The sequence below is a fragment of the Dinoponera quadriceps genome, unplaced genomic scaffold (genome assembly GCF_001313825.1).
Source record: "Dinoponera quadriceps isolate SergipeBrazil2010 unplaced genomic scaffold, ASM131382v1 scaffold278, whole genome shotgun sequence".
In the NCBI taxonomy this organism is placed as follows: Eukaryota; Metazoa; Arthropoda; class Insecta; order Hymenoptera; family Formicidae; genus Dinoponera; species Dinoponera quadriceps.
Genome location: NW_014554664.1, coordinates 1169178 through 1190951, shown reverse-complemented (window position 1 = coordinate 1190951; position 21774 = coordinate 1169178). Strand labels below are relative to the sequence as shown.

Genomic DNA, 21774 nt, shown 5'->3' with positions numbered 1-21774 from the left:
TTAAATTCAAAAGAGTGAGTCTTCCGATTATTGGATTTATTATCGAATCCCTTCGACCTTTTTATTGTCTGCATTGCTTCGTACGGAGGATTGTCCATGTAGGAATTCAGAATTCAGCGCTTTTAGAATCATCATTGTCATTTTTCGTCAGTCTGATAATATGATGATCGAGGTAAAACGTTCCTTTCTTCCGTTTTCTTCAGGATCACCGATGGAGAAACGCGTTTCTGTTCGCGACGCGATGATTCCGCAATCTGTGTGTCTGTTATCTTGTAATTTTATCTGAGAGACTCGGGGTCGATTTTTTATTTTAATTTTATTTTCAATAGTGAAAATTGCAAAGGTGAGCTCGTATTCGATTGAGTTTGAACTCGGTAGATTGAACTTTCACCGTGATAAAAATGCGAAATATCTCATATGAGATTCCTTGACAAGTAATTTTGTGTCGAATGGCATTCAACGGGTGGCATCAAAGTATGAACTTTTTTATTTGAAATAAATAAAAAAATCGCCTCCTCGAGTATGGATGGATACTTAAGGAAGACCCTATATAACAGTTATATTGTTGAATGGGAAATTATAATATTATAATCCCAGACAATATGTCTAAAATGTCGGGACATGAGATGTCTTACTTAGACATTTTATTTTTGGGATATTACTATTAGTTGATATTTACTATTAATTGGAAAGGAAAAATTGAAGAGTCCATACCGCCATACCTGATCATTACAATCAATCCAAATAACAAGTTGACATTACGAAATTCCTTCAAATTTTGATCGCCAATTGCAATTGATATCAAGCGTCTCTCGATTGTAACTCACTATTTTCTCCCAGAATCATCGCGACGTAAACGAAACGTTCCTTTCTAACGAACCTATTCTTTCTTTTTTTTCGAGTTTGTCGATCAGTGGATGCTAAATCGACGAGAGATAATGGATTATTGATACGCCGTAAAAGTTGATAGAGATAATGGAGATGATTAGAATCGATTAGGATCGCCGAGTTGGCGTGGCTTACCTACCTTTAGAATTAATTTAAAAAATGCAAGTGTGTGTATGTGTGTGTATGTGTGTATAAACGAGCGAGATCGAATACGGATGCAATGTGCGCTTGAACGTGTCATCCCGAATACAGGTTGTCCCTAAAATATCCGCTCAAGACTCCAAGCCTGCGAGCCTCGACTCGTGCCTGTTCTCGTGTCAGTCTGTGTCGATCGGAGAAGAAATTAAAGAAAAGGAAAAAAAAATCGTAAAATTTGGCCGAACCTACTTTAGGAACATCCTGTGGGCGTTATAACTAAGCGCGGAATCGTGTCAACGGATGATAAAGTCTTCGTACAAAAATACAAAATTGAAAGCAGCCGCCCGTCTTGCGGCGCGTGTCACCTTAAATGCTTAGAAAACGTAATGCAGTGTGTTCAATGTGAAATTCGAGATTATTATCGTTATTATAAGACAGTTAGGAAGAAGTCCCGACGATGACGACGAGTAAAGAGTTCGCTTGGATTCGTGGCGGTGGTCCTGCGAGAAGCATTAATCTCCGGTCGCGCATGCACGGTATGATCAATGTAATTAATTACGATGCGTACACTCTCTAAATCTCTCGGGATGGTGTCTTACTGGAAAGAAGCGAAAATTGGGTGAGTTGACTGAATTTTTCGAAGCGACATCGAAAGAACTCTGAAATCACAAGAGCAAAGCCCGTATTGATAGTTGTTACTTGAGAAACTTGTCCCACGTGAGATACTCAGTTTTGAATTTAGAATTAGATTTGATTTTTTTATCTTTGAATCATATATAATATATACGATGTTACGTTGTAAGCTCGATTGAATGAGCTGAAAAACTCACATCTAACTCGAAGATTTATACTAATAATTGTTACTTGAAATCTATCAGATAGAAATCTATCTATCAGATAGAAATGCATAATGATTGAGTTTTATTGCAAATCACGTCATACTGTGATTTCAACTTAATACCTTTTTAAAGATCGTTATGTGATTAACATCACAAGATGTATACAAGCACAAGATGTACATAAATGATGTATACACGTTCAGGACGTGATTATGATTAATGCTATTAGGTGAGATATTTTTGTAACATGATGACATGAATGAACATCTAAGCAACATATAAGCACGCATCTGTATCTATTTGTGTTCTCACGTTGTAACAAGTGAGATGCGCAGTCTTAAATTCAGGGTTAGATGTGACTTTTTCAGTTAAATCGTCATAGCAGATATAAATGTCAGATATATCATATGATTCAACTCGAATGAAAACCTCAGGTCTAACCCTGAATTAAAATTTAAGTATCTTAAACAAGACAAGTTTCGAGTTACCACTATTAGTACAAACTTATTAATACAAACCTAAATTTACATCTCAATACCTCATCTTTTGGTAAGTTTCAAGTAATAACTATTAAATACGAATCTAAATGTCTTACTTGGACTTCGAGTGGACGTTCAGCCTTACGAATGTTTCAATCGATCGAGTTCGTTCAATCGTACAATATGTTCCTGCGACGATGGAATATATTCATTTTTTAAATGGTTTGAACGTTCTTTTTTTCAACGCAACTCAAAATACAGCCATTAGTTCAATGAGAGAACTTCATTTCTGGGAATTAGTCAGAAACAAATTTTCTCTCATCGGATTATCGGCTGTATTCCAAATTGCATCAAAAGTGTTCAATTCGTGTTAAAATCGAACGTACAGATTAATTTTGAGGGATCTTTACTTGACGATTTAGAATGGAGAACTCATTTTGTACAAGTGAAAGATCATTCGAATTCGAGCGACATGGTCGTAACTCTGCCTTTCGAGTGGAATTTCACTTGAAGAATTTTTGAGAGTATTCTCTGAATATCCTACAGTGAAATCTCATCGGAAACGAGTGAAAATTCATGTCACAATGACGGTGAAAGTGCCGTCACTCGGAATCACAAGAATATTTAATTTAAATTTAGAGAGAATTTTTGTAATTCAAAGTGGAGGTTTCGATCGATTGGAATGATTTTGTATCTATGACGACGGAATATGTCGGACTCGCTCTTCAGTTTCGAGCAAAAATTTTTATTCAACGATTTATAATAGAAAATTATCGTCACTCGGATAATCACAATAGTAAATATTTAACTCAAATTTAAAGAACGAATTCTTCTAATTCATACGAGTGAACATTTCGATCGATTATAGTATGATTTTACCGCTACAACGGCGCGATACATCAGATTCACTTTTCAGCTTCAAGTGAGAATCTTCATTCTCTTCGACGATTCAAAGTGAACAATTTACTCGATATCGGTAAAAAGTCACTCGAATTTGAGCGACTAGACCAACACTCCACTCTTTTCGAGAGGAATCTCACTCCGAGCAACTTAGAGAGCATATTTCACGGTGTGGTTATTACACACGAAAATTCCTTTTCTTGTTTTCTTTCACCAGACGCAGCTTAACTCTAACGTTTAAAACTAGAGCTGACGGTGAAACGACGCACGCGCGCATATTTGTATGTACGTGTGTGTGTGTGTATGTGTGATGATGAAGCGACGAAGGAATCTTAAAGATTGTCCAAGCGTGAAGAACGTCATTCGCGGAAGAATCATTATTGTACATCGCGCGTAGATGTCACGCGATCGCGATCGCTCATGAGGAACGAAGGACGTTTCGCGATCAGTTTCGCGGCTTAAAGTAACAAACACGTCACCGTACACACGCTTCATCGACTGTACATATGGATATACATATGGCGGAAACAGGAATCGTGCGTTTTCCAAGACGTAATCATAGCCGGAGAGATGTGATCAACTTCCAATTTTTCGAAACGTGCGCGTCTCGTCGTTTCACAAAAGTGAAGCGGAACGCGCACCGTTTCAACACGATTATGAAAACAGCGCGCGAGGACTGTAGTGTCGGTCGAATGGCTAGTCTCGACTCTCCCACCCAGCTTCGAGAAGAGACGCGGAATATGAATTCGCTTGAAGCGTTGTGAAATGAGGAAAAGAGGATGTTCCCAGAGATCTCTGTGAAAATTTCGTATCAAAAGTACTTCTATATAAAATTTACATCGACATCCTCACGTGAGAGTATCCTGTGAGACTGGAAATTCGCGGGTGAATCAGCGCGTCGAAGAGTAGTACAGTTCGCTTTGTCGATTCGAGCCTATCGACGCGGGCGTGAAAACTTATCGTCCCTTGACTTCGCTTAATCAATATATAATCGTTACACGAGATCTACTTAAAATTAACTTAAACCTAACGAGAGACGCGAAAGATATGTGTATCGTACAAACTTATTTCGCACTTGTTGCTCGAGGAAAAAAAAAATCATGACACTGCAAAGTAAATCTCAGAACAAACACAACCTCGTTAATTAATGAGCACAATAGTGTAATACTAAAAAAGATAAAAAAAAAAAAACAAAAGGGAAAAACGAAGAACGTAAAATACGTGGGAGTTCGATAAGAGAGACCGTTGACGGACAAGATTTTGGACAATTCTAGTCTAATTTTGCGATACCCTGTCGACGTCGAGGCGAGGGAATGACGTGGGAGGAAAAAAAAAAGAATCGGTAAATATCGCACGACGTCAGGCGAAGACGTTGGTTTAGACAAAATGTCTAAGTGAACGAAACCGAGAACGCATTTCATCAGTGGTCGAGAGCGATCGCCGCTCTGAATCTTCATCGACTTCAATAAAAACTGTTTTATCTCTCTCTATCTACATTAACATTATATGTATGTGTATATACATTTATATTTATACAGAGTATCCCAGGACTATTATGTATGTCTTGAACATGACACATTCTTTGGGGCATTATAAGACGAAGATTCAAGTACGAAAATGTGAGATTACAATTACGTTTAGATTGCAAACGATTAAAGTTGACTAATTGTACATTTAACATTTCCCGCGCTCAGGTAACTACGGCAACTCGGAATGCCTAGGAGATCTAATAAAATTCTGAACAAAGAAGCTCCTTACCGTAAACGATTAATTTGATACGTTACATGTAAAACGCCAAACGCACGGCTTAAATTTACAATACGACACTGAATTTATCGATAATAATTATCTACCGGTTCTAAATATAAAATAAACAGAAATTAAACCGACACTTCTCATTACATAACAACACAACATTGTGACTCTCACTATTGAATGCCGATTGAACTGAATTTGCAAGTTACCAGGGACCGGAACCGAAGTCAGAACCTTCGTCCTAGAATCTCCCAAAGAATCTGTCGTGTTCAGGACGTACGGTAGTTCCGGGACACCCTGTATATACACACACACACAGCGGCGTCTCGGGCGAGAGACATCCTGAGGGTGTCCGCGTACGCCCGGTTCCGCCAACCAGACCAACTCAGAAACGGACTGTCCTCTCTCTGTTTGCGTGGGAGAATTCAGCGAGTGACAACTTTAGCGTAGACTCTATCTAAAATTTTAATGCTTAACGATTAGTAAGAGGCATATTCTCGCGCTGGTCGCGCGCTCAACGCCAAACACACACACACACGGCGAACGCACGATAATCTTTTCCTGGGGTAGACAATGGAAAATTCGCGGCGGGCCGGTCGTCCTTGGCGCTAAGCGCGGGACAAGTATCATTAATATCGTCATGTGCACGGGAGATTTCTAAATACGTGACGTGACCCCCCATCAACGACGAAATCTGCACAGCGGTTTCTATTCGAACGATGCGATAAGAGAGAACGTGAATATGATTCTTCTTCCTCCTCGTCTCATTATTAAGGCTTATTGGTCCGGTTTCATTTTATATAATCGGGTGGGGGAGAGCAATAATAGTATCGTAAAGTTGTCGAGCTGGTGCAAAAGGTCCGTCTTTCGCTCTCTCACGTAGAAGTAAAGTCGGGAGATTCCTTGAAGAGACCGAAGGTGTCGCGGGAATTTCCCTCCGGCTGGAGGTGAAGCCGACGACGAAAGTAACCCGACGAACGAAAAGATTGCCGTGAAACGGAACGGAATTTCGTTCGCTGCTTCATTCGACGGATCTTTTGCATCGCTCTACGTCTGTTCGCTGCATTCGCACTTTCTCATATTCTCTGCGCTTAAACCGGATATGCATTCGCGTATGTCGGAGACACCGAATGCGGAAAATGCGGATGAAACGAACAGGCTGTCATCAACAGCTTCCTCCGATCCTCGAGAAATCGTGGATTCCGGTACTCCCTACTCAGATCTGCTGCGGCGAAAGTCGACTGCGCACGGTCGATCTCTGTACGCATAATGGATCGTCTTCTGGATCGTTAATGCACTTTGCGTGGTCTTAACGTTTATAACTCTTATGTACGTTTGTGTGTAACTACTCGTATAACGTACAGAGTCGTCCGAAAGAACACGGGAAGAAAAAGGTCTGGTCGAATCTGCCTGACGATGAACCAACCAAGCGCGTTTTGGTCGAAGGGGACAGAATTTCCGGTTGTAAGAACTGAATTTGGTTTGTAAAAACCAAATTTCCCAGTTATGAGAACTGAATTCAGTTTATAAAAACCAGAAATTCTGTTTCCTTCAATCAAGACGCCTTTGGCTTGATTCATTGTCAGAAGTTCAAACTGTTTTCCTGTGAAGGATTGAAGAATCCAGCGACGTATGTTACTCGAGAATGAAAAAAAAGACGTTTAATCAACATGGCTCGAAAAACCGACCTCTTGGAGATATCGTCGACGCCTCTGGATTCCTCAGCCGTTCTTTCAGGTCGTGTTCTGTACACCGTCTCCAAACGGGACGTCGGAAACAAGGATTGAAACGTATGTAATTTTGGCGAGTTCAGTTTCCGACTCGGTATCGAAGAGGGGGGGGGGGGAGTAAGTACCATGCGCCAGATACATGAAAAAAATGACGTTCGCTTCCGCGCGAACAAATTGTTCGTCGCATATCTGCGACACTTGTCTCTGAACTCGGCGGAAGTTACACCGATGTCAATCCTCGATCGAAAATCATGTCACCGATAATAAAAAATCCACGTCACATACTTACAAAAAAAATACGCATGGTTCCGAGTGGCTTCTGCGCGATCGAGCGGTCGTGCTCAATGTCGATTTATACAGTAAAGAATTATATGATTAAATACATATATATTAGGGTTCGTGAAAATTGATTAACCACTGTATCGATCAACAGATTTATAACCGGCTTAACGATTTAAAACCGGATGTAAGATTTATTTTTAGAACTCGATTAATCAGAGAATCCAGTTGGATAATCGTTCGAACCGATTAATCACTCAATCCGGTTAATCACAATATTGGAATAATCGGAAAAATTTGATTAACCGTTGAAAAATTCGTTGAAAAAAAAAGTGAGATGTAATGACTGTCGTTATCGATTACGCGCAAGGAATCTCATAAATGTTTAACCGTTAAAAAATTCATCAGACGGTTAACCGTTGAAAAATTTATTGTATCATCTATGAGATTCCTTGCGCGTAACCAATAACGATAGTCATTACATCTCACTTTTTTTTGCCGACTTTGACATTTTAATTCTCGATTAAAACTGAATTAAAAATTTAATTAAATAATTAAAATTAAAAGTTAAAATCTATTCTACACAGTATCACTACATACTAATTAACTAATTAACGTTGATTATTATAAATGTGATTCAAAGACAAGTTTGCCAACCAGGAAAGACGTAGGATAAAAAGACAAAAAAAAGGGTGGAGGTGATAATGTCATCATAAACGTCGTCGTATACGCGCAATGAATCTCGCAGATGACGTAATTTATTTTTTTCTTCTACACAATTTAAAAACCAAACGGTTAACCGATTTATCACATTTTTTCGAATATTGTGATTAACCGGACTAAGTGATTGATTCGAATGGTTATTCGATTAGACGAGTTTTTGGATTAATCGAGTTAAAAAAAATCACACATCCGTGTTTTAAATCGTCAAACCGGCTATTCGGATGTTAGATTAATCGGACATCACTAATACATACGTATATATACGGATGTATAAGCAAACAAGTCTCTCGACGCGATTCCCTTTCGTTCAAGTTAACGCAAGCGACTTTCGCGTTTCCGAGAAACGTCGTATATCCCTCTTCCTCTCTTCTCATTCCCGGGAACACCGGAAGTGACGTTTCGTTCCTCCTCTTCGGAGTATATAAACATTTCATTCCTTCTCACTGCGCCTTATACTTCAGTTTGTAACCGCGGAATATATATATATATATATATATATATATATATATATATATGTATATATGTATATATGTATATATGTATATACTCTCTCAACTCTGAAACACACACACTCCGGTCTGTTCTCTAACTCCTGAGTACTGAATACAAGCGAAGTGCTCTCCACACCGAGAGCAATCAAAACGTCACGCTGGCCACGAAGCTCGGCATGAGCATCGAAAACAAAATCCCCGTGAAGATACCCGTGATGAGCGACGCCGCGCCGAACATGCCCGCCGTCGATGCGTATTGCGAGTCCACCATTCTGGAAACGATACATTTATTATCGTATCTTGTATATCACAAATTTATATGCTATTATCTTTAAGCGCGCTGCATATTAATATTATGATATAACATTACAGTATGTAATATTATGACGTATATGTATATGTACCCCACATTTTCACGTTCCTTTCTCGTTAATGACACATACCTGGGACAATACATCATTGACAACGACGACAAGTAACCGCTGCTAAAACCCATAGTAACGGCGATAGCCAAGTAGATCCAATCATTGTGGATATATACCGGTAATATTCTCTCCGTGTTAGCTGGCTGATAGTTGCAGAGCAAGAACAACGGTATATAAGCGAACCGCATAGTCACGGGGATTATCAGGTACTTCTTGCTGGGCTGTTCAGAAGCAAAATATATCGCATTACATATATGCCATGTACAAATGCAAAACGGTACATATATAAAATTAGAGTGCACATACCCATTGAACGAGCGACGCGACGGAACTACCGAGCATGGCAGTGATGTTGAACGTCAAGAAGCACATGACGCTGCTGTAATAGTTGGATGGCACCACAAAGTTCTCGTCCAAGGACTGTATGTCAGATTGAACGGAGGGGAAGAGGGCTAGGGTGACGAAGAAGATGAGGAACGTGTTGAAGCATTGTGGGAAACACGCCTTGAACACCTTCCAATAAGGTGGACTCTGAGGCATGCCTCTGCTGCTGTTCTCCAGTTGTCTCTTGTTCGCCTCTTTTTGGTGAATCATCTCGTGATATCGGTAAAATCTCTGTGGAGATTCCGCTGACATTAAACCTTGACTCATGAACCTAACCAAGAATACAGAACAAACGGTCGAAGGCTTACGTTTATCGGAAGAGCAAAGTAAGTGTCGAAACAAGCCAGCAGAACGAATAAAGCGGTGATGAAGTAATATATGGCGGCGGTGCGTGCGTTCGGCGCCATTATCTGCGCGAGGAAGTTTATTATGGCTGTGAACGTCCCGCTTATATTCTGCAAAATAACGTCAAGTATGTATATGCGAATAAATAGATAGGTATATGCATTATGTACAACGATGTTATTTAAGGAGATTGTAAGGCTCACTGTCATATTTTCAATGGCGCATCAAGGGGGCTACTCATAATTTTAATATTTACAGAGTAAAATTATGTTTTTATATACATTTACTTTATTATTTAAATAAATGTTAATTTGAAACGAAATGTTGAAATATATATATGTATACAATATTAAAAATATGAGAGTATTATTATTTTTTTTATATATTGATATTTTTATTATCAGTATTATTTTATTATATTTATCTTATATATATATATTATTTTATTTATTTTACATTATAATTTATTTTTACTTTAATAATTTATATTATTATTATTATATTATTTTTTATGCTATATTTACGCATCAGTTGCTCCAATAGAAGTGTACAAATCATAGAAAGAGATATATAAATGTTTAAATATATGCATATGTATATGTATTTCGAGTATTACTATAAATTGTAGAGTTTGCACCGTTATATTTTCAGAACAAAATAGTAAACTCTGAAATATATCAGTTTTTAATATTAGTTTTCCATTAAGATCTTATATTCGGTTTAGAAATAGATAATTAAATATTAGAATATTAAATATCAGAAACAGAAATTAAAAGTAGCACGCTTTTTTCAAGTCAACTTTGGAAATATAATATAATTTGCAAATGTATCTTAGTATCTTAAATAGTCAATCTTTCTTCATTTACATGAGCAGTTAGATAATGTATATATGTAGCACCAGTTTCACTGAATTCTTATCAAATTCATTTAACCTTACGACCTCCTTCATCGCCGACAACACTTACCGAGCCCAAGACAACAGCGCCTGTGTATTTGCTCGGCAATTTCGCCGCCATTCCGAAAACCGAGTTCTGATAAATGCCATTGGCAGCTACAAGCATCACAAATACATCGAACGACGTGTGAATTTTCGATGGAACTTTGTTAATTAATGCTACAAAGTTTGATACATGAACAGCTCACTCACTATTTAATATGACAACGGATATCATGGTAATCCAGAAAAACACTCCGGGCCAGGCAGAACTGTCGGTCATCGCCAGCACGACGGTGAAAACAAATATCAGAACCAGGACGAAAATACTCCATACTATGCGCGTCGTCAGGTTACCTCTGAAAAATTAAAAGTGAATGTCATTAATAAAATTGAATCGTTATTACTTCATCGACAGCAGTAGCCGTTCTATTGTTAATAGTCGTAAAATCAATTATAATTCAATGATTATCAATCGTAAAGTCAATTATGATTCAATTAATTATTATGGTAGAAAAGATAACTACTTTAAGCGCAATTATCTCTTTAATTTAATCGAGCTGATACGTACCCAAATTGTAGAAATACGTTCAGCCAATTGAACAGCAGATTCGGCACTTGTGCAGCAAATCCCAGATACGCGAGGAAATTCGTCGCGTAATTCGTGTCCACGCCGGTGTACTCCTTGGACAATTTATAACTGACAAAATACTGCAAGAACGAGCACGTAATTACAATGATTGCTGACCTCGAAGTGACCCGAAATACGAAAATTGCTGTGTCAAAACATCTCTCTTCCTCGAGCTCTTAGGACTTACCTCTTTAGCCGTTATGAACATATTCCATGGCATCAAGGCACCGATTCCGTGAAGTACCAATATGCAAAATACTAAGTTTAATCTGAAAAGAATCGAACATGTGCATAAAATATATACGTAATAAAAGTAGAAAATATATATGTACACTATGCATGAGGCGTTTCGTACGATAAGAACGAGCTCGACGCCTATCGTAAACATTACTCATATACATTCCACACCTACATCATTATAATCTTCAGAGAAAACTCCTCAAGATAAACTCATTTGTTGATTCAGTTTAAAATTTATTGTAGTTTTGTCATTCCGTACACATAGGATTAGACAATAACTACTATCACGTTAAATATCTTCGAAATGTAGACGTAGAAGAAAAATTTATTCAACGAAAATCCTGGCGATATACCAATAGTCGTCACTCGAAAAACTTTCTATAAATATAAACTTTTTTCATCTTCACCTAGTCATTCATACATTTTATTTTTCATAAATATGTTCAAGGTGGTAATAATTATTTCCTCATTCTGTGTCAACTATAAATTAATTAATTTATATATATATATAATTTTTTATTTTTCTTCTTAATGCTATTTTTATCAGTTGATTTAATAGAGAGAAATATATATATAATAGAAAAAAGTATACAAGTGTTTAAATATGCATTTCGAATATTATTATAAATTATGAACCTTATACCGCCGCATTTTCCAAATAAAATAGTCCGTTGACCATTTGTCCGTTGACCATGAATCATTATTCGGAAATTTATATGTCTGTATATTAGTCTTTAATAACATAACAGTTTTTTATCAATATCTTTTTTTTTTATTTAGAAAATATTAAAAAGAAATTAAAAATAATCAATCTTTTTCTAACTTCACGAGTAGTTAGTGCTTCAGTGTATGTAGCGCAGGTTTCATCGAATTTTTCCAACACGTTTCAACCTCCTTAAGCACCATATTTCTTATGAGAAATGGGGACCTTGCTCTTGTACGGAATGACAAATCATAACGGCACACGAGTAACAGAAATACAGAATGTAATGAATTTAAATCAAGGAAATATTCCCGAACTTTTACCTATCTCTAGGAGGATTCAATTCGAGATCCGCTTGATCCATCGTGACACCTTTGAAGTTCAACTCGTCGTCTGGTCTACCAGTGCCTTCCCATCCCGGTGAAAGACGCACGGGTTCGCAACCTGAAACGGGAGTTTACTTGCCAATCTCGCAGACCTTCAACATCGAAACATTGCATGCCTCGTCTTCGAAGGGTCTTATCGATAGGCCTACGCTTGTCATTAGTACTTGTAATTTTCGGTGTTTTTCGTTATCATTAGATCGATTAATTCAGATCCCGCGTGCAATGTGAAAAAAAAAGAAAGAGAGACGGGGACAAACTTTCAGCACTTTATTCGTTGCAACGGAGCGTGAATTCTGCAGTGTAATAGTGCGCACTGCATTCGAGTGATCAATTAATATTAATTGATCTATTCTGGTAATATAGCACGCGTGTGAGTGGTCCTTTGACGGCGCAATTTACACGGAAAGACGACGACAAATGCAATTAAAAAATTAAGTGCGTGTATAGTGAAAAAGAGAGAGAAATAGATAAAATATGTGTGTGTATGTGTGTGTGTGTGTGTGTGTGTGAAAGAATACTGCTTTACGTAACGAATTAACTGTTAATTACCAGCGGACCGAGGATCTCTAAAAGTATTATAGGATGTATTAACGCAACCTGCGAAGAGAAAACTCATTACTGCCTTGCCGAGCAGACTCACTAAAATTTACAAGAGTCGCGGATTTAACATGACATATATTTGGAACGTCTGATCAGCCGACACTGATTCGATCGATTAAAAGCCTCGCGGAAAGAGTCTCTCAACTGACCAAGACGCAATTATCAGAAATGGTGGGACAGTTTTTGCGGTTGTTCGTCTCATTTTTTCTGTAAATAAACAAAGTTATATTCTATCGGGACGACGAGCGCTAATTTAAATAAGGGAAAAGTAAAAGAGATCTGTGCATCACCGTTCGCTCGTGAAACATTATCGCGCCTGTCACTCACGGAAGATGTGGACATCGCTGCTCTAGCTTCGTGTCGCAACGTCTTACTGTATCAGTAACCGCGAGGAACCGGCCGTTCTCTCACATACGTGCTAAATCAGCATGTTATATGTTGGTAAAACGAGACGTTTACGCATGAAAGAATGCGACTCTCTTTGATATTTGGCCGTGTTAAAATATATATATATGCCGCGAGAACCGGAACCCTCTCGTGTTACCATCGCCACGGAGTTAAAAATTTACTTCACACGCAATCATCGCGAGCGGCGAATAATTGATGCACGAACAGTCAAGAGCCAGTTGGATTCGACGGAAGGGAGCTGTAAGTATGACGTAGCGACCAGTTACAAGTATATACGATACCTAGATGTACTTGGATTATTTTTGTACAATTGCATAGAACAACCCATCGATCGATTCAATCGCCGAAAGGCATTCTCGCGTGTAATAATAATAATAATAATACAAATATATAAAGTATGATAAGGCAAATAATAATAAAATATATAATATATATGATATATTATACAATATAAAGTATAATAATAAAATGAATAATTTAAAATTTTAGGATCTTTTATTTATATATGCCATACTTATATATGTCATATAAATGGTTAATATCGTCAATATTAATGTTTTAATAATTAATTATGTTAATTGAGTTAATTTTCAGTAATCAGTAATTGGGTTAATTTGTTCTCGTACATACGTCCTTATGAGTTTACAAATACTGATTGTTGCAAGAAAATTGTCGAAGCCTCGGCAGTCGAATTGATATTGGTTCGACTTCTGGCCGAGGCAGTTTTTTAACGGTCGATATAAATTTAAAATGAAAAATTTTTGATCGACTTAATAAGAAGAATTATGTTTAGAATAAAATATTCTCCCATGTACATCCTCCTACAGACATATTAATATTGACAATATTAATATTTAAATGGCATTGTAACATCCGTGCTTTAATTCCTCATGGCTCTATTATATATTCCGTCTCCCGATCAATCAAAATTTCCAATCGGAGCTGCACAATTCTAATGTTTCTAATGTTCGACACAAATCAGGTTACGCATACCCACTTGAGAGCCTGCACATATGAGAATCGTCTTTTAAATATCTTATCAGTCTTCAGGCTTCGGGGCTAATAGAGTAAAGATAATACAAAGTAAGTAACATCGGTAGAACAATCTCGAGATTTATTGTTGGGGGACGTCCGAGAAATATACCACAGGATGCTTTATACATTTTGAAGCGGTTACTGCGAGTCTTTTTTTTCATCACACCTTATCAATTGAAAGCCCAATGGAATGTCTACTCAAAGATAAAGTTACATTCCCATTTTCAGCAAATTACGGAATGCGATTGCCTCCGCGATTTCACAAACGTCAACAACTAATAATACGTATCAAACAATAATACGCGTCTTAAATAACTGCGAAAATTGTCTCGAATTTTTGCATAATCACATTTTAAGCCATCACTGATTTATCTCGAGTCGTTAACGATAAGGGCGCGCGCGAGAGACTGAGAGATACGGACTATTACATAATATCCACATGTGTGTCACACGCAAATTGCAAGTAATTAGTTGCAAACAAACTCAGCCAGGGTCGGGTTGCAATTACTTTTCGGTAGTACAGCGTGAGCCGTTGACAGAGCGGGTAATTCTAGTAAACTACAAACCGACGCTACGGCCACAAATATTTAACCACCAGTGTCAAGGATACTACAGACTGCGAAGGCTGAAGGCTTCGGCCGCAAACTGGTTTAGGGTAAGTGTATGAAAGGGACGGAGGGGAGTAAAATAAAAAGATCGAAAAGGAAGGCGACCGAGGGAGAAAGAAAAAGAGGAGGCCGCCTTAGGACTTCACAGTTAATTTAGACTTGCTGGTACAAAGTGCGGTCAGTTTTTGAAAATTGTCCCGGAAATTGCAAGAGGAAGATAATCGGTCTTGCGTAATTATATTGCATAAAATTATAATGCAGGTTTAATATAAAAATAGATACCTGAAGATTCTAGAATATTTTATAGAAATCATTTCTTTGCAGGAAATTAAGAGACTTGTTAATTAAGACTCAAAATCAAATAATCGCGAGATGAAATCTACTTCGAACTCAATTATTCGAATTACTGAAAATGCTACGGAATATTACGGAAATTTACATTCCTGGTAACTCTGTAACTCGCAGAGAGACACCCTCCTTTAGAAATGAACTAGAAATGATTTTTTTTACAAAAAGATAAAATAGAACGCGCGCGAAGAATTCGATCTCGAATATGAAGCAATGGCTACGACGAAAGGGACGGATATCTGCAAAAGAAGAAGATAAAGAAGGCGACACGAGGAATGAGGAGAGGGAGGAGGAAGTCCACCGATGAGCGCGAGGCGGTGGGAGGCGTGCGCGCGAAAGGGAAAGAGAGATCGGGGAAGAGCGAGCGACTGCAGAAAGAGACGAAAGCTCTCCAGAGTTACCATTACCTTTCACGGGCACGATGCGAGTCCCGTTGGAGTCCTTCAGCAGGGTCTGTTCCTCGGGCCCCATGCCGAACTCCTTCTTCGTGTAGCTGCCCGCCATGTTTTTGCTCGAGAAACCCCACGAGAAAAAGTCACTCTGCAAAAGCCGAGAAATTCAAATTCGCTATAACGTCCGGTGAGTCTCATACCCCGTTGCGCGAAGACACGAGAGAGACAGAGGCAATCTTACAATCCGCGTCGAGCCTTTCACTGATTATTCGTCGTACTATTCGCCGGTGAAGACGCGGAGAAACTCACGAGACTTCGTCGCGTCTACACGACGCGGCTCTAACGGCTAACGGTGTCCAGTAACGAACTCTACTGTCACTCAACTACTGGTGCGCATCCAAGCTGCTGTTCATATACGAACGTTATCTGAATGCAGAAGCATAATGTGAGCGGCTCGTTATCGCGAGCGGTTATCGTATTATTTAGTGGGCCGTGTTCGTCGGACACTTCGTCATTACGTCATTACTCTCGCGGGAGCGCTCGGGTAATTTCACGCGAGCGACCTCCTGGAGGTCTGTTCTTTGTGGATGAACCGATGCGCTGGAACACTTGATTCCGCAGCTGAATTAGCGCCGCACCCCTCATGGATTTGCTCCCGACGTCTCGTGAACACTTCACTTTCTCGAGATGAAGAACGACCCGAAGCTACAATAGAACCTCTTTTCATTCCCTTTCAATGCTAAGTTATATTAACTCGTCTCACTTCAACGGCGTTGAAAAGTGCAAGCTAGTTCAGCTGTGAAAAACGGAGCTCCGGCGAGCATCGGTGCGAGGCGAGGTGCAGAGAATGCGCCTCGAGATCTCGTTGCGTTTTCACGGTATATACACTGAAAAAAAGTGCTACCATTCAAGTAATATTTACTTGACCCAAGCAAATTGGTTAACGCCAATACTTCTTGGCAGATATTTACCAGAAGTAGAAATATAATTGACTATATATAGTATATATTTCGTTTATATAAGTAGACATTCACTTTTGTGTTAAAACAATTGCGACAAGTATGAAATTTATAACATTTAATTTTAGAAATCATTTACTGGTGAGAAAAATCAAAATTTTCCACAAGGTTTCTTCAAAAAAAGAACTATTATATAATTCGAATAAATACGAAATTTAAGACCACTTTACACTTATTTCAATTCATTCACAAATTAAGACATTGAACTGCGTTCAAGTCAGAGAGTATTCTATAAGTTATTAAAATATATTTAGTTGACAAAATTATCATTTTAAAAGACTGGAAATTACATTTACTCGAATCTGGCACTTTTTCTTATCCCGTGTATCGGCTTACACAATCCTAGCTCGGAGAATCCGCTTGGAAACTCGAACGATCCGGGCTGCGACGGATTCTCAGCGCATCTCCGGCGATCCGTACGGAGAATGATGACGACGACGACGACGAACAAGAAGAAGAAGAAAGCTTACACGAGTCGCTGGGTCCTACTGTCCGCGCTTCTCCTCCGTGACTTCCTCCGTCTCACCTGGAAAACGTGACGGTGACGACGTGCATTAGTCCCGGGAGTCGCTTAGTCGGACGGGGTGTGGATGAGCCCACGTGGAACGTAGCGGTGATTTGGCCGATACTATTGCGGCCGAAATCACCGAAATATCGGCGTAACGAGCGGCCGAGATAACGAGATTGCCCCCGTGTTGCGTATTAGTTTCCTCTCGCCGAGATAATGATCGGGGGAAGTCATCGGATACACCCCACGCCGGCTGGGCGGCGAGAACGAACACGCGCACGATCACGTTGCGCGTCTTAATTACGCGACTAAATCGAACTCTTCCCACCGCACGAGAGACACCGACGGTACGATACACGCGAATCGGGGGTTAGGTGCGTCGAGAACGTACGGAAGTGTGGAGAGAGAGAGAGAGAGAAAGAGAGAGAAAGAGAGAGAAAGAAAGAGAAAGAACGAGTCGCACACCGGGGCGAGAGCTTTCATCGACGCAACGGCCCTCGAACGGTTCGCTATTATTGGTGCGACGCGACGGACGTTAAATGGGCATCGCGGGCTCGCCCATCGGAGCAACGAGAGAGAGAAAGAAACGAGAATCACGTGTCTCCGTCGTCGGTTGTCCTCGCGCCTCTCTCGAGTACGCACCACCTCGTCGTCGTCGTAGTGTCGTTATTCCCACGCGGCGGCGAGATGAAAGTCGGACAAAAACAGGTGGAGATGGGACGAGCGAGAGAGAGAAAGAGAGTGAGAACAGAGAGCGCAGCAGTTAGTCAACGACGTCGAGAGCGGTGACCGTCGTAGGACGAGATCGCTCGAGATATGACGAGGCGAACTGCGCGACGACGACGACGACGACGAGGAGGCGGCGGCGGCACGCGAGCGTACCATGTTACTTGTTTCGCTTAGGTTAGGTCTGGGGGTTGAGAGTTCATCGAGATACGCCTTCTCCTCCTCTTCCTCTCCACCACCTCCTTCTCCTCCACCTGCTCCGCTGCGCGCGCGAAGCGAACGGCGCCGAAAAGTGCCGAAAGCGCGGAGCCGTCGCGCGACTCGCGCCGATGAATGAAACGATACGATATCGAGAGGTGCGCGTACCTCTCGCGGAGTCACTCCGGGGTTCCGTGTATACGTACGCGTCGTCTCGCTCGCACCCTCCGCACCAAGCGAGTCAACTCTGTCCACTTTTTCCCTCCATAGTGGTGTTCTCGATGTCGCGCTCGCTTCGCCCGACGGAGGTGCGCAAAGTGTAGTCGGTGCGGCTCGAGAGAATGAGCCAGGTGCACGTCCTGCACCTAGCGTCACCTCCGTGAGCGGAAGAGAGCGGCGCGTAGGTGAGAATGAGTAAGTGTGAGTTTCTATCTAAATATGGACATTACGACTAAACGAACACACCGTGCCGAGTTCACGAGTCAATCTATAACGCGTCCGACTCGATCGGCGATGCCCCGTGCAAAAATCACGCGACGTTGGCGCGCCCACTCGCTGTCGATAATGGTTATCGCGATGGGGCATCATTTATTCTCGCGATCGTTTATTTACCCAGTTGTGCGAAACGCGTGGAAACGACGCAGGCGGATCGAGCGGTCGCAGGCGTCGAATAAAAAAACGATATATATGTATATATGTATTGGGTGTCCCGGAACTCGCGAGTTGCTCTGTAGCGACAGGTTGTTCCGAACGATTTAAAGCTGATTGTTCGTCAGCGGAAATGTCGATCGATGGTTGCCGCAATGCGAACAACCGAATAAGTGCTTTACCGCCTAAACTTAGACGGCCAAATGAATAACTATTCTCATATAGTTCGATTTCTCAAGCGGACTTCGTCCTAACGGAATTTTAATTCGGATCTAGCTTAACAAAGTTAGCTGACAATAATGTCAGCTAGAAGATACATTAGCTACACGATGATGTCACGTTAAAAATTGATACTATAAATAACCTAGTAAGCAAGAAATCATTAACGCAACGCTTATTACGATGATATTTTTTGTAACATATAACTTTTTCAAATAATAGTTCTTAAAGTTATATACAGCGTCATTGTTAATAATATTTGATTTAAACATTCAAAATAATATTTTTATACTATAATTTTAATATTTATGAGTATTATATTATCAAGCAACAGTTGAAAACTTTTCGAAAATATTATGTCAAAATGTTTATAAAGTTTACAAAGTCAAAATATTTATTTAATATTTTTTTTTGCTTACTAAGAATGACCTCCTAATATCTTTACTAGGAAAGATAAATTCTTATCGAAACTTCTTAATAAAATTTAAATTGTGAGGTCCGGTGTATCTTACATGAGTCGCATATATAGAGTCGAGATAAAATTCCGATGACGTAACAGAGAAATAATACATGAGAAGATACGTGTTTCTTGCGATTAACGTGTTCGTAAATATTCGATATATACAATCCTTTATACAAGAAAATGGCAGTTTTACCTATCACGTGTCTCTTTTAATCTGTTGTACGATTTCTCTCTTTGCGATTTTATTTTTTTTCCTCGTATTAACTCCACGTCTCGCACTGATATCGATTGTTTTTCTCTAAATGCTCGACGAATACTTCCGCCTCTTCTTTCGTCATTTCACCAATTTCCTTCACTAAATTGACGAATTCATCGCGCACATCGTTCGGCATGTTCTTAGAATTCCCTGCTAGATAAATGCTACCGCCGTTTTGCAGAAATTGCCAGCATAACTCTCTTTGTCGACGTATAACGTGTTGCACATACCTGAAAAATATCATAAAATACATTAGAAACTCAGTAAATGCAATAATAAAAATGTAATTTTTTATTCATGATATGACAATGCAATTGTAATATTAAAATAACAAATATAAAAAATCTATAATAATACATAACGTATATATTATGTATACAAGATTGGTAATCACTAATAATTCAGTAAAAAATTAAGTTAAAAAGTTAGTAACTTTTAACTTATCCTAGTTAATTTTAAATGAGTCAACGTTTAACTTAAACCAGTTAATTTAAAATGCATACTCACACTTTATTCTCCTGATCCCTGGAGAACGCGCAGAACACCTTCAAGTTCTTCTCCCTCGACAATCTCTCCAGATCCTCCTTGCAGTGATAATCCCTTTCTTTATTTCTGCAACCGAAGAAGAGCGCATAGTCCCTCAAACTCTCGTCAGTCAGGGCTCTTTCTAGGAGCAAGGACCTAAAAGGCGCGAGTCCCGTGCCAGGGCCGATCAGGATTATCGGCTTATCCTTCGCAAACCGAAAAGTCCCCCCCTGCAGCCAGAACACCAGCTTGTCGTTGTTTCTCAAACTAGCCAGCCACTCGGAACACAAACCGAAACGCGGCTCCAGCAGCCTTGTCTTGTACCTGACGACCGCCACCAGAATCTGTATTGCGTTCGGAGTGGCCTTCGAGCTGGAGGCGATGCTGTAGGCACGCGGCTTCACCGGGGACATGATCTCGAAAAGCAACTTCGCGTTCAGCTTGCCAGTGGTGTGCGGGAAGTCTGTCAGGAGCTCCAGGACATTCCTCCTCGGTCTATTGATGTAGTCATAGAGCTCCTCTTGACCGGCCGGACTGGCGAACTCATGAAGCTTCTCCTTCTCCAGCTCGTTCTCGCTGATCAAGGACAGAGTGTACATGGTGGATCGACGTGGTTTGAAGTTCAGATCCCAATATTGCTCCGCGATCTCCCCCAGAGTCAAGTTGCGCTGCAGCACGAAGGGAACCTTGATCTCTTTCTGCGACACTTGTATCACCGTGTCCGGGAAGAGTTTCACGTCATGCTCGTGAAGGATGTCGAAGAAACGCTTGACTTGCTGCACAGAGTTCTTCGGCCGGACGTAGGCGACGTCGCCCGGCTGGTATTGGACGCCGTCCGATTGTATCTGGATGAGTCTCACGTCCTGGAAGTGATCCTCTGTCGTGGTCCTTTTATTCTCGACTATCGTCCCTATTCGCACTCCATCTTTCGTGAGCGCTTCCTGAGCGTAGATGTCACTTTTCGACCGGCATAGGCTGCTCATGGAAGTCGACCGGCCCGTCTCCATCACGGCTACATCGTACCTCTCGATTACCGAGTTCTCTTCGCCGACCTTGTCTTCCACGGGCACATTGAAGGCGTTTCCGATTTCATCCCAGAGTTTCTTCATCCAAGGATCAACGACAGCGTCTATCCCCAGATTGTGCTGGTCGTCTGCCAAGCCGATCGGCAGCAACTCCTCGCCGCCCAGCTGCGCCAGCCGTTTGTTCAGCTTCTTCGCGGCGAAGTTGAACTTTTGGTAGAAGCTGTCACCTAGACCCAATATACCGTACTTTAAGTCCTGCAGCATATTCACTGGTAGGTTTTTCCGCAACAACAACCGCCAAAATCGTCGCATATTGGCGGGAGGATCCCCTTGTCCAGTGGTAGCCACCACAAAGATGATGAGCTGATCGGAGATAAGATTACGAATGTCATAATCTTCCAGAGATGAAACAGTGCTTTGTAGGCCTTTCCTGTAAAATTAAAAATGGAGTATTATTTATTTTCCATAAAATAAATAGATGTAAGGGAAATATATAGAGTTGGATATATATATATATATATATATA

General features: G+C 40.2%; 2 protein-coding genes across 7 annotated transcripts in view; both read right to left on the bottom strand.

The window, feature by feature from the left end:
- Positions 1–7744: 7744 nt before the first annotated feature.
- Positions 7745–18343, bottom strand: LOC106740625 (equilibrative nucleoside transporter 1). 6 transcript variants are annotated; one of them, XM_014611853.1, is made up of 12 exons: positions 18319–18343; positions 17017–17206; positions 15677–15809; positions 12208–12328; positions 11129–11210; positions 10882–11021; positions 10524–10669; positions 10342–10427; positions 9340–9486; positions 8954–9262; positions 8666–8868; positions 7745–8494 (listed from the first exon to the last, which is right to left on the bottom strand). In XM_014611853.1, the coding sequence occupies exons 3-12, from the start codon at positions 15771–15773 to the stop codon at positions 8368–8370; spliced, it is 1458 nt and encodes a 485-aa protein (XP_014467339.1). In that variant the 5' UTR covers positions 15774–15809; positions 17017–17206; positions 18319–18343; the 3' UTR covers positions 7745–8367. The 6 variants fall into 6 exon arrangements, with proteins under 6 accessions (XP_014467339.1, XP_014467337.1, XP_014467336.1 ...); XM_014611851.1 differs by lacking the exon at positions 18319–18343 and adding an exon at positions 18071–18302; XM_014611850.1 differs by lacking the exon at positions 18319–18343 and adding an exon at positions 17786–18020.
- A 1344-nt stretch (positions 18344–19687) lies between these two features.
- LOC106740624 (NADPH-dependent diflavin oxidoreductase 1) overlaps positions 19688–21774 on the bottom strand; it is a 3163-nt gene continuing 1076 nt past the window's right edge. The window contains exons 2-3 of the mRNA XM_014611849.1: positions 20206–21678; positions 19688–19928 (exon numbers count right to left, since the gene is read on the bottom strand). Of these exons, the coding sequence (XP_014467335.1) occupies positions 19703–19928; positions 20206–21678 (1699 nt within the window). The 3' untranslated portion in view covers positions 19688–19702. The remainder of the gene's footprint in view (positions 19929–20205; positions 21679–21774) is intronic.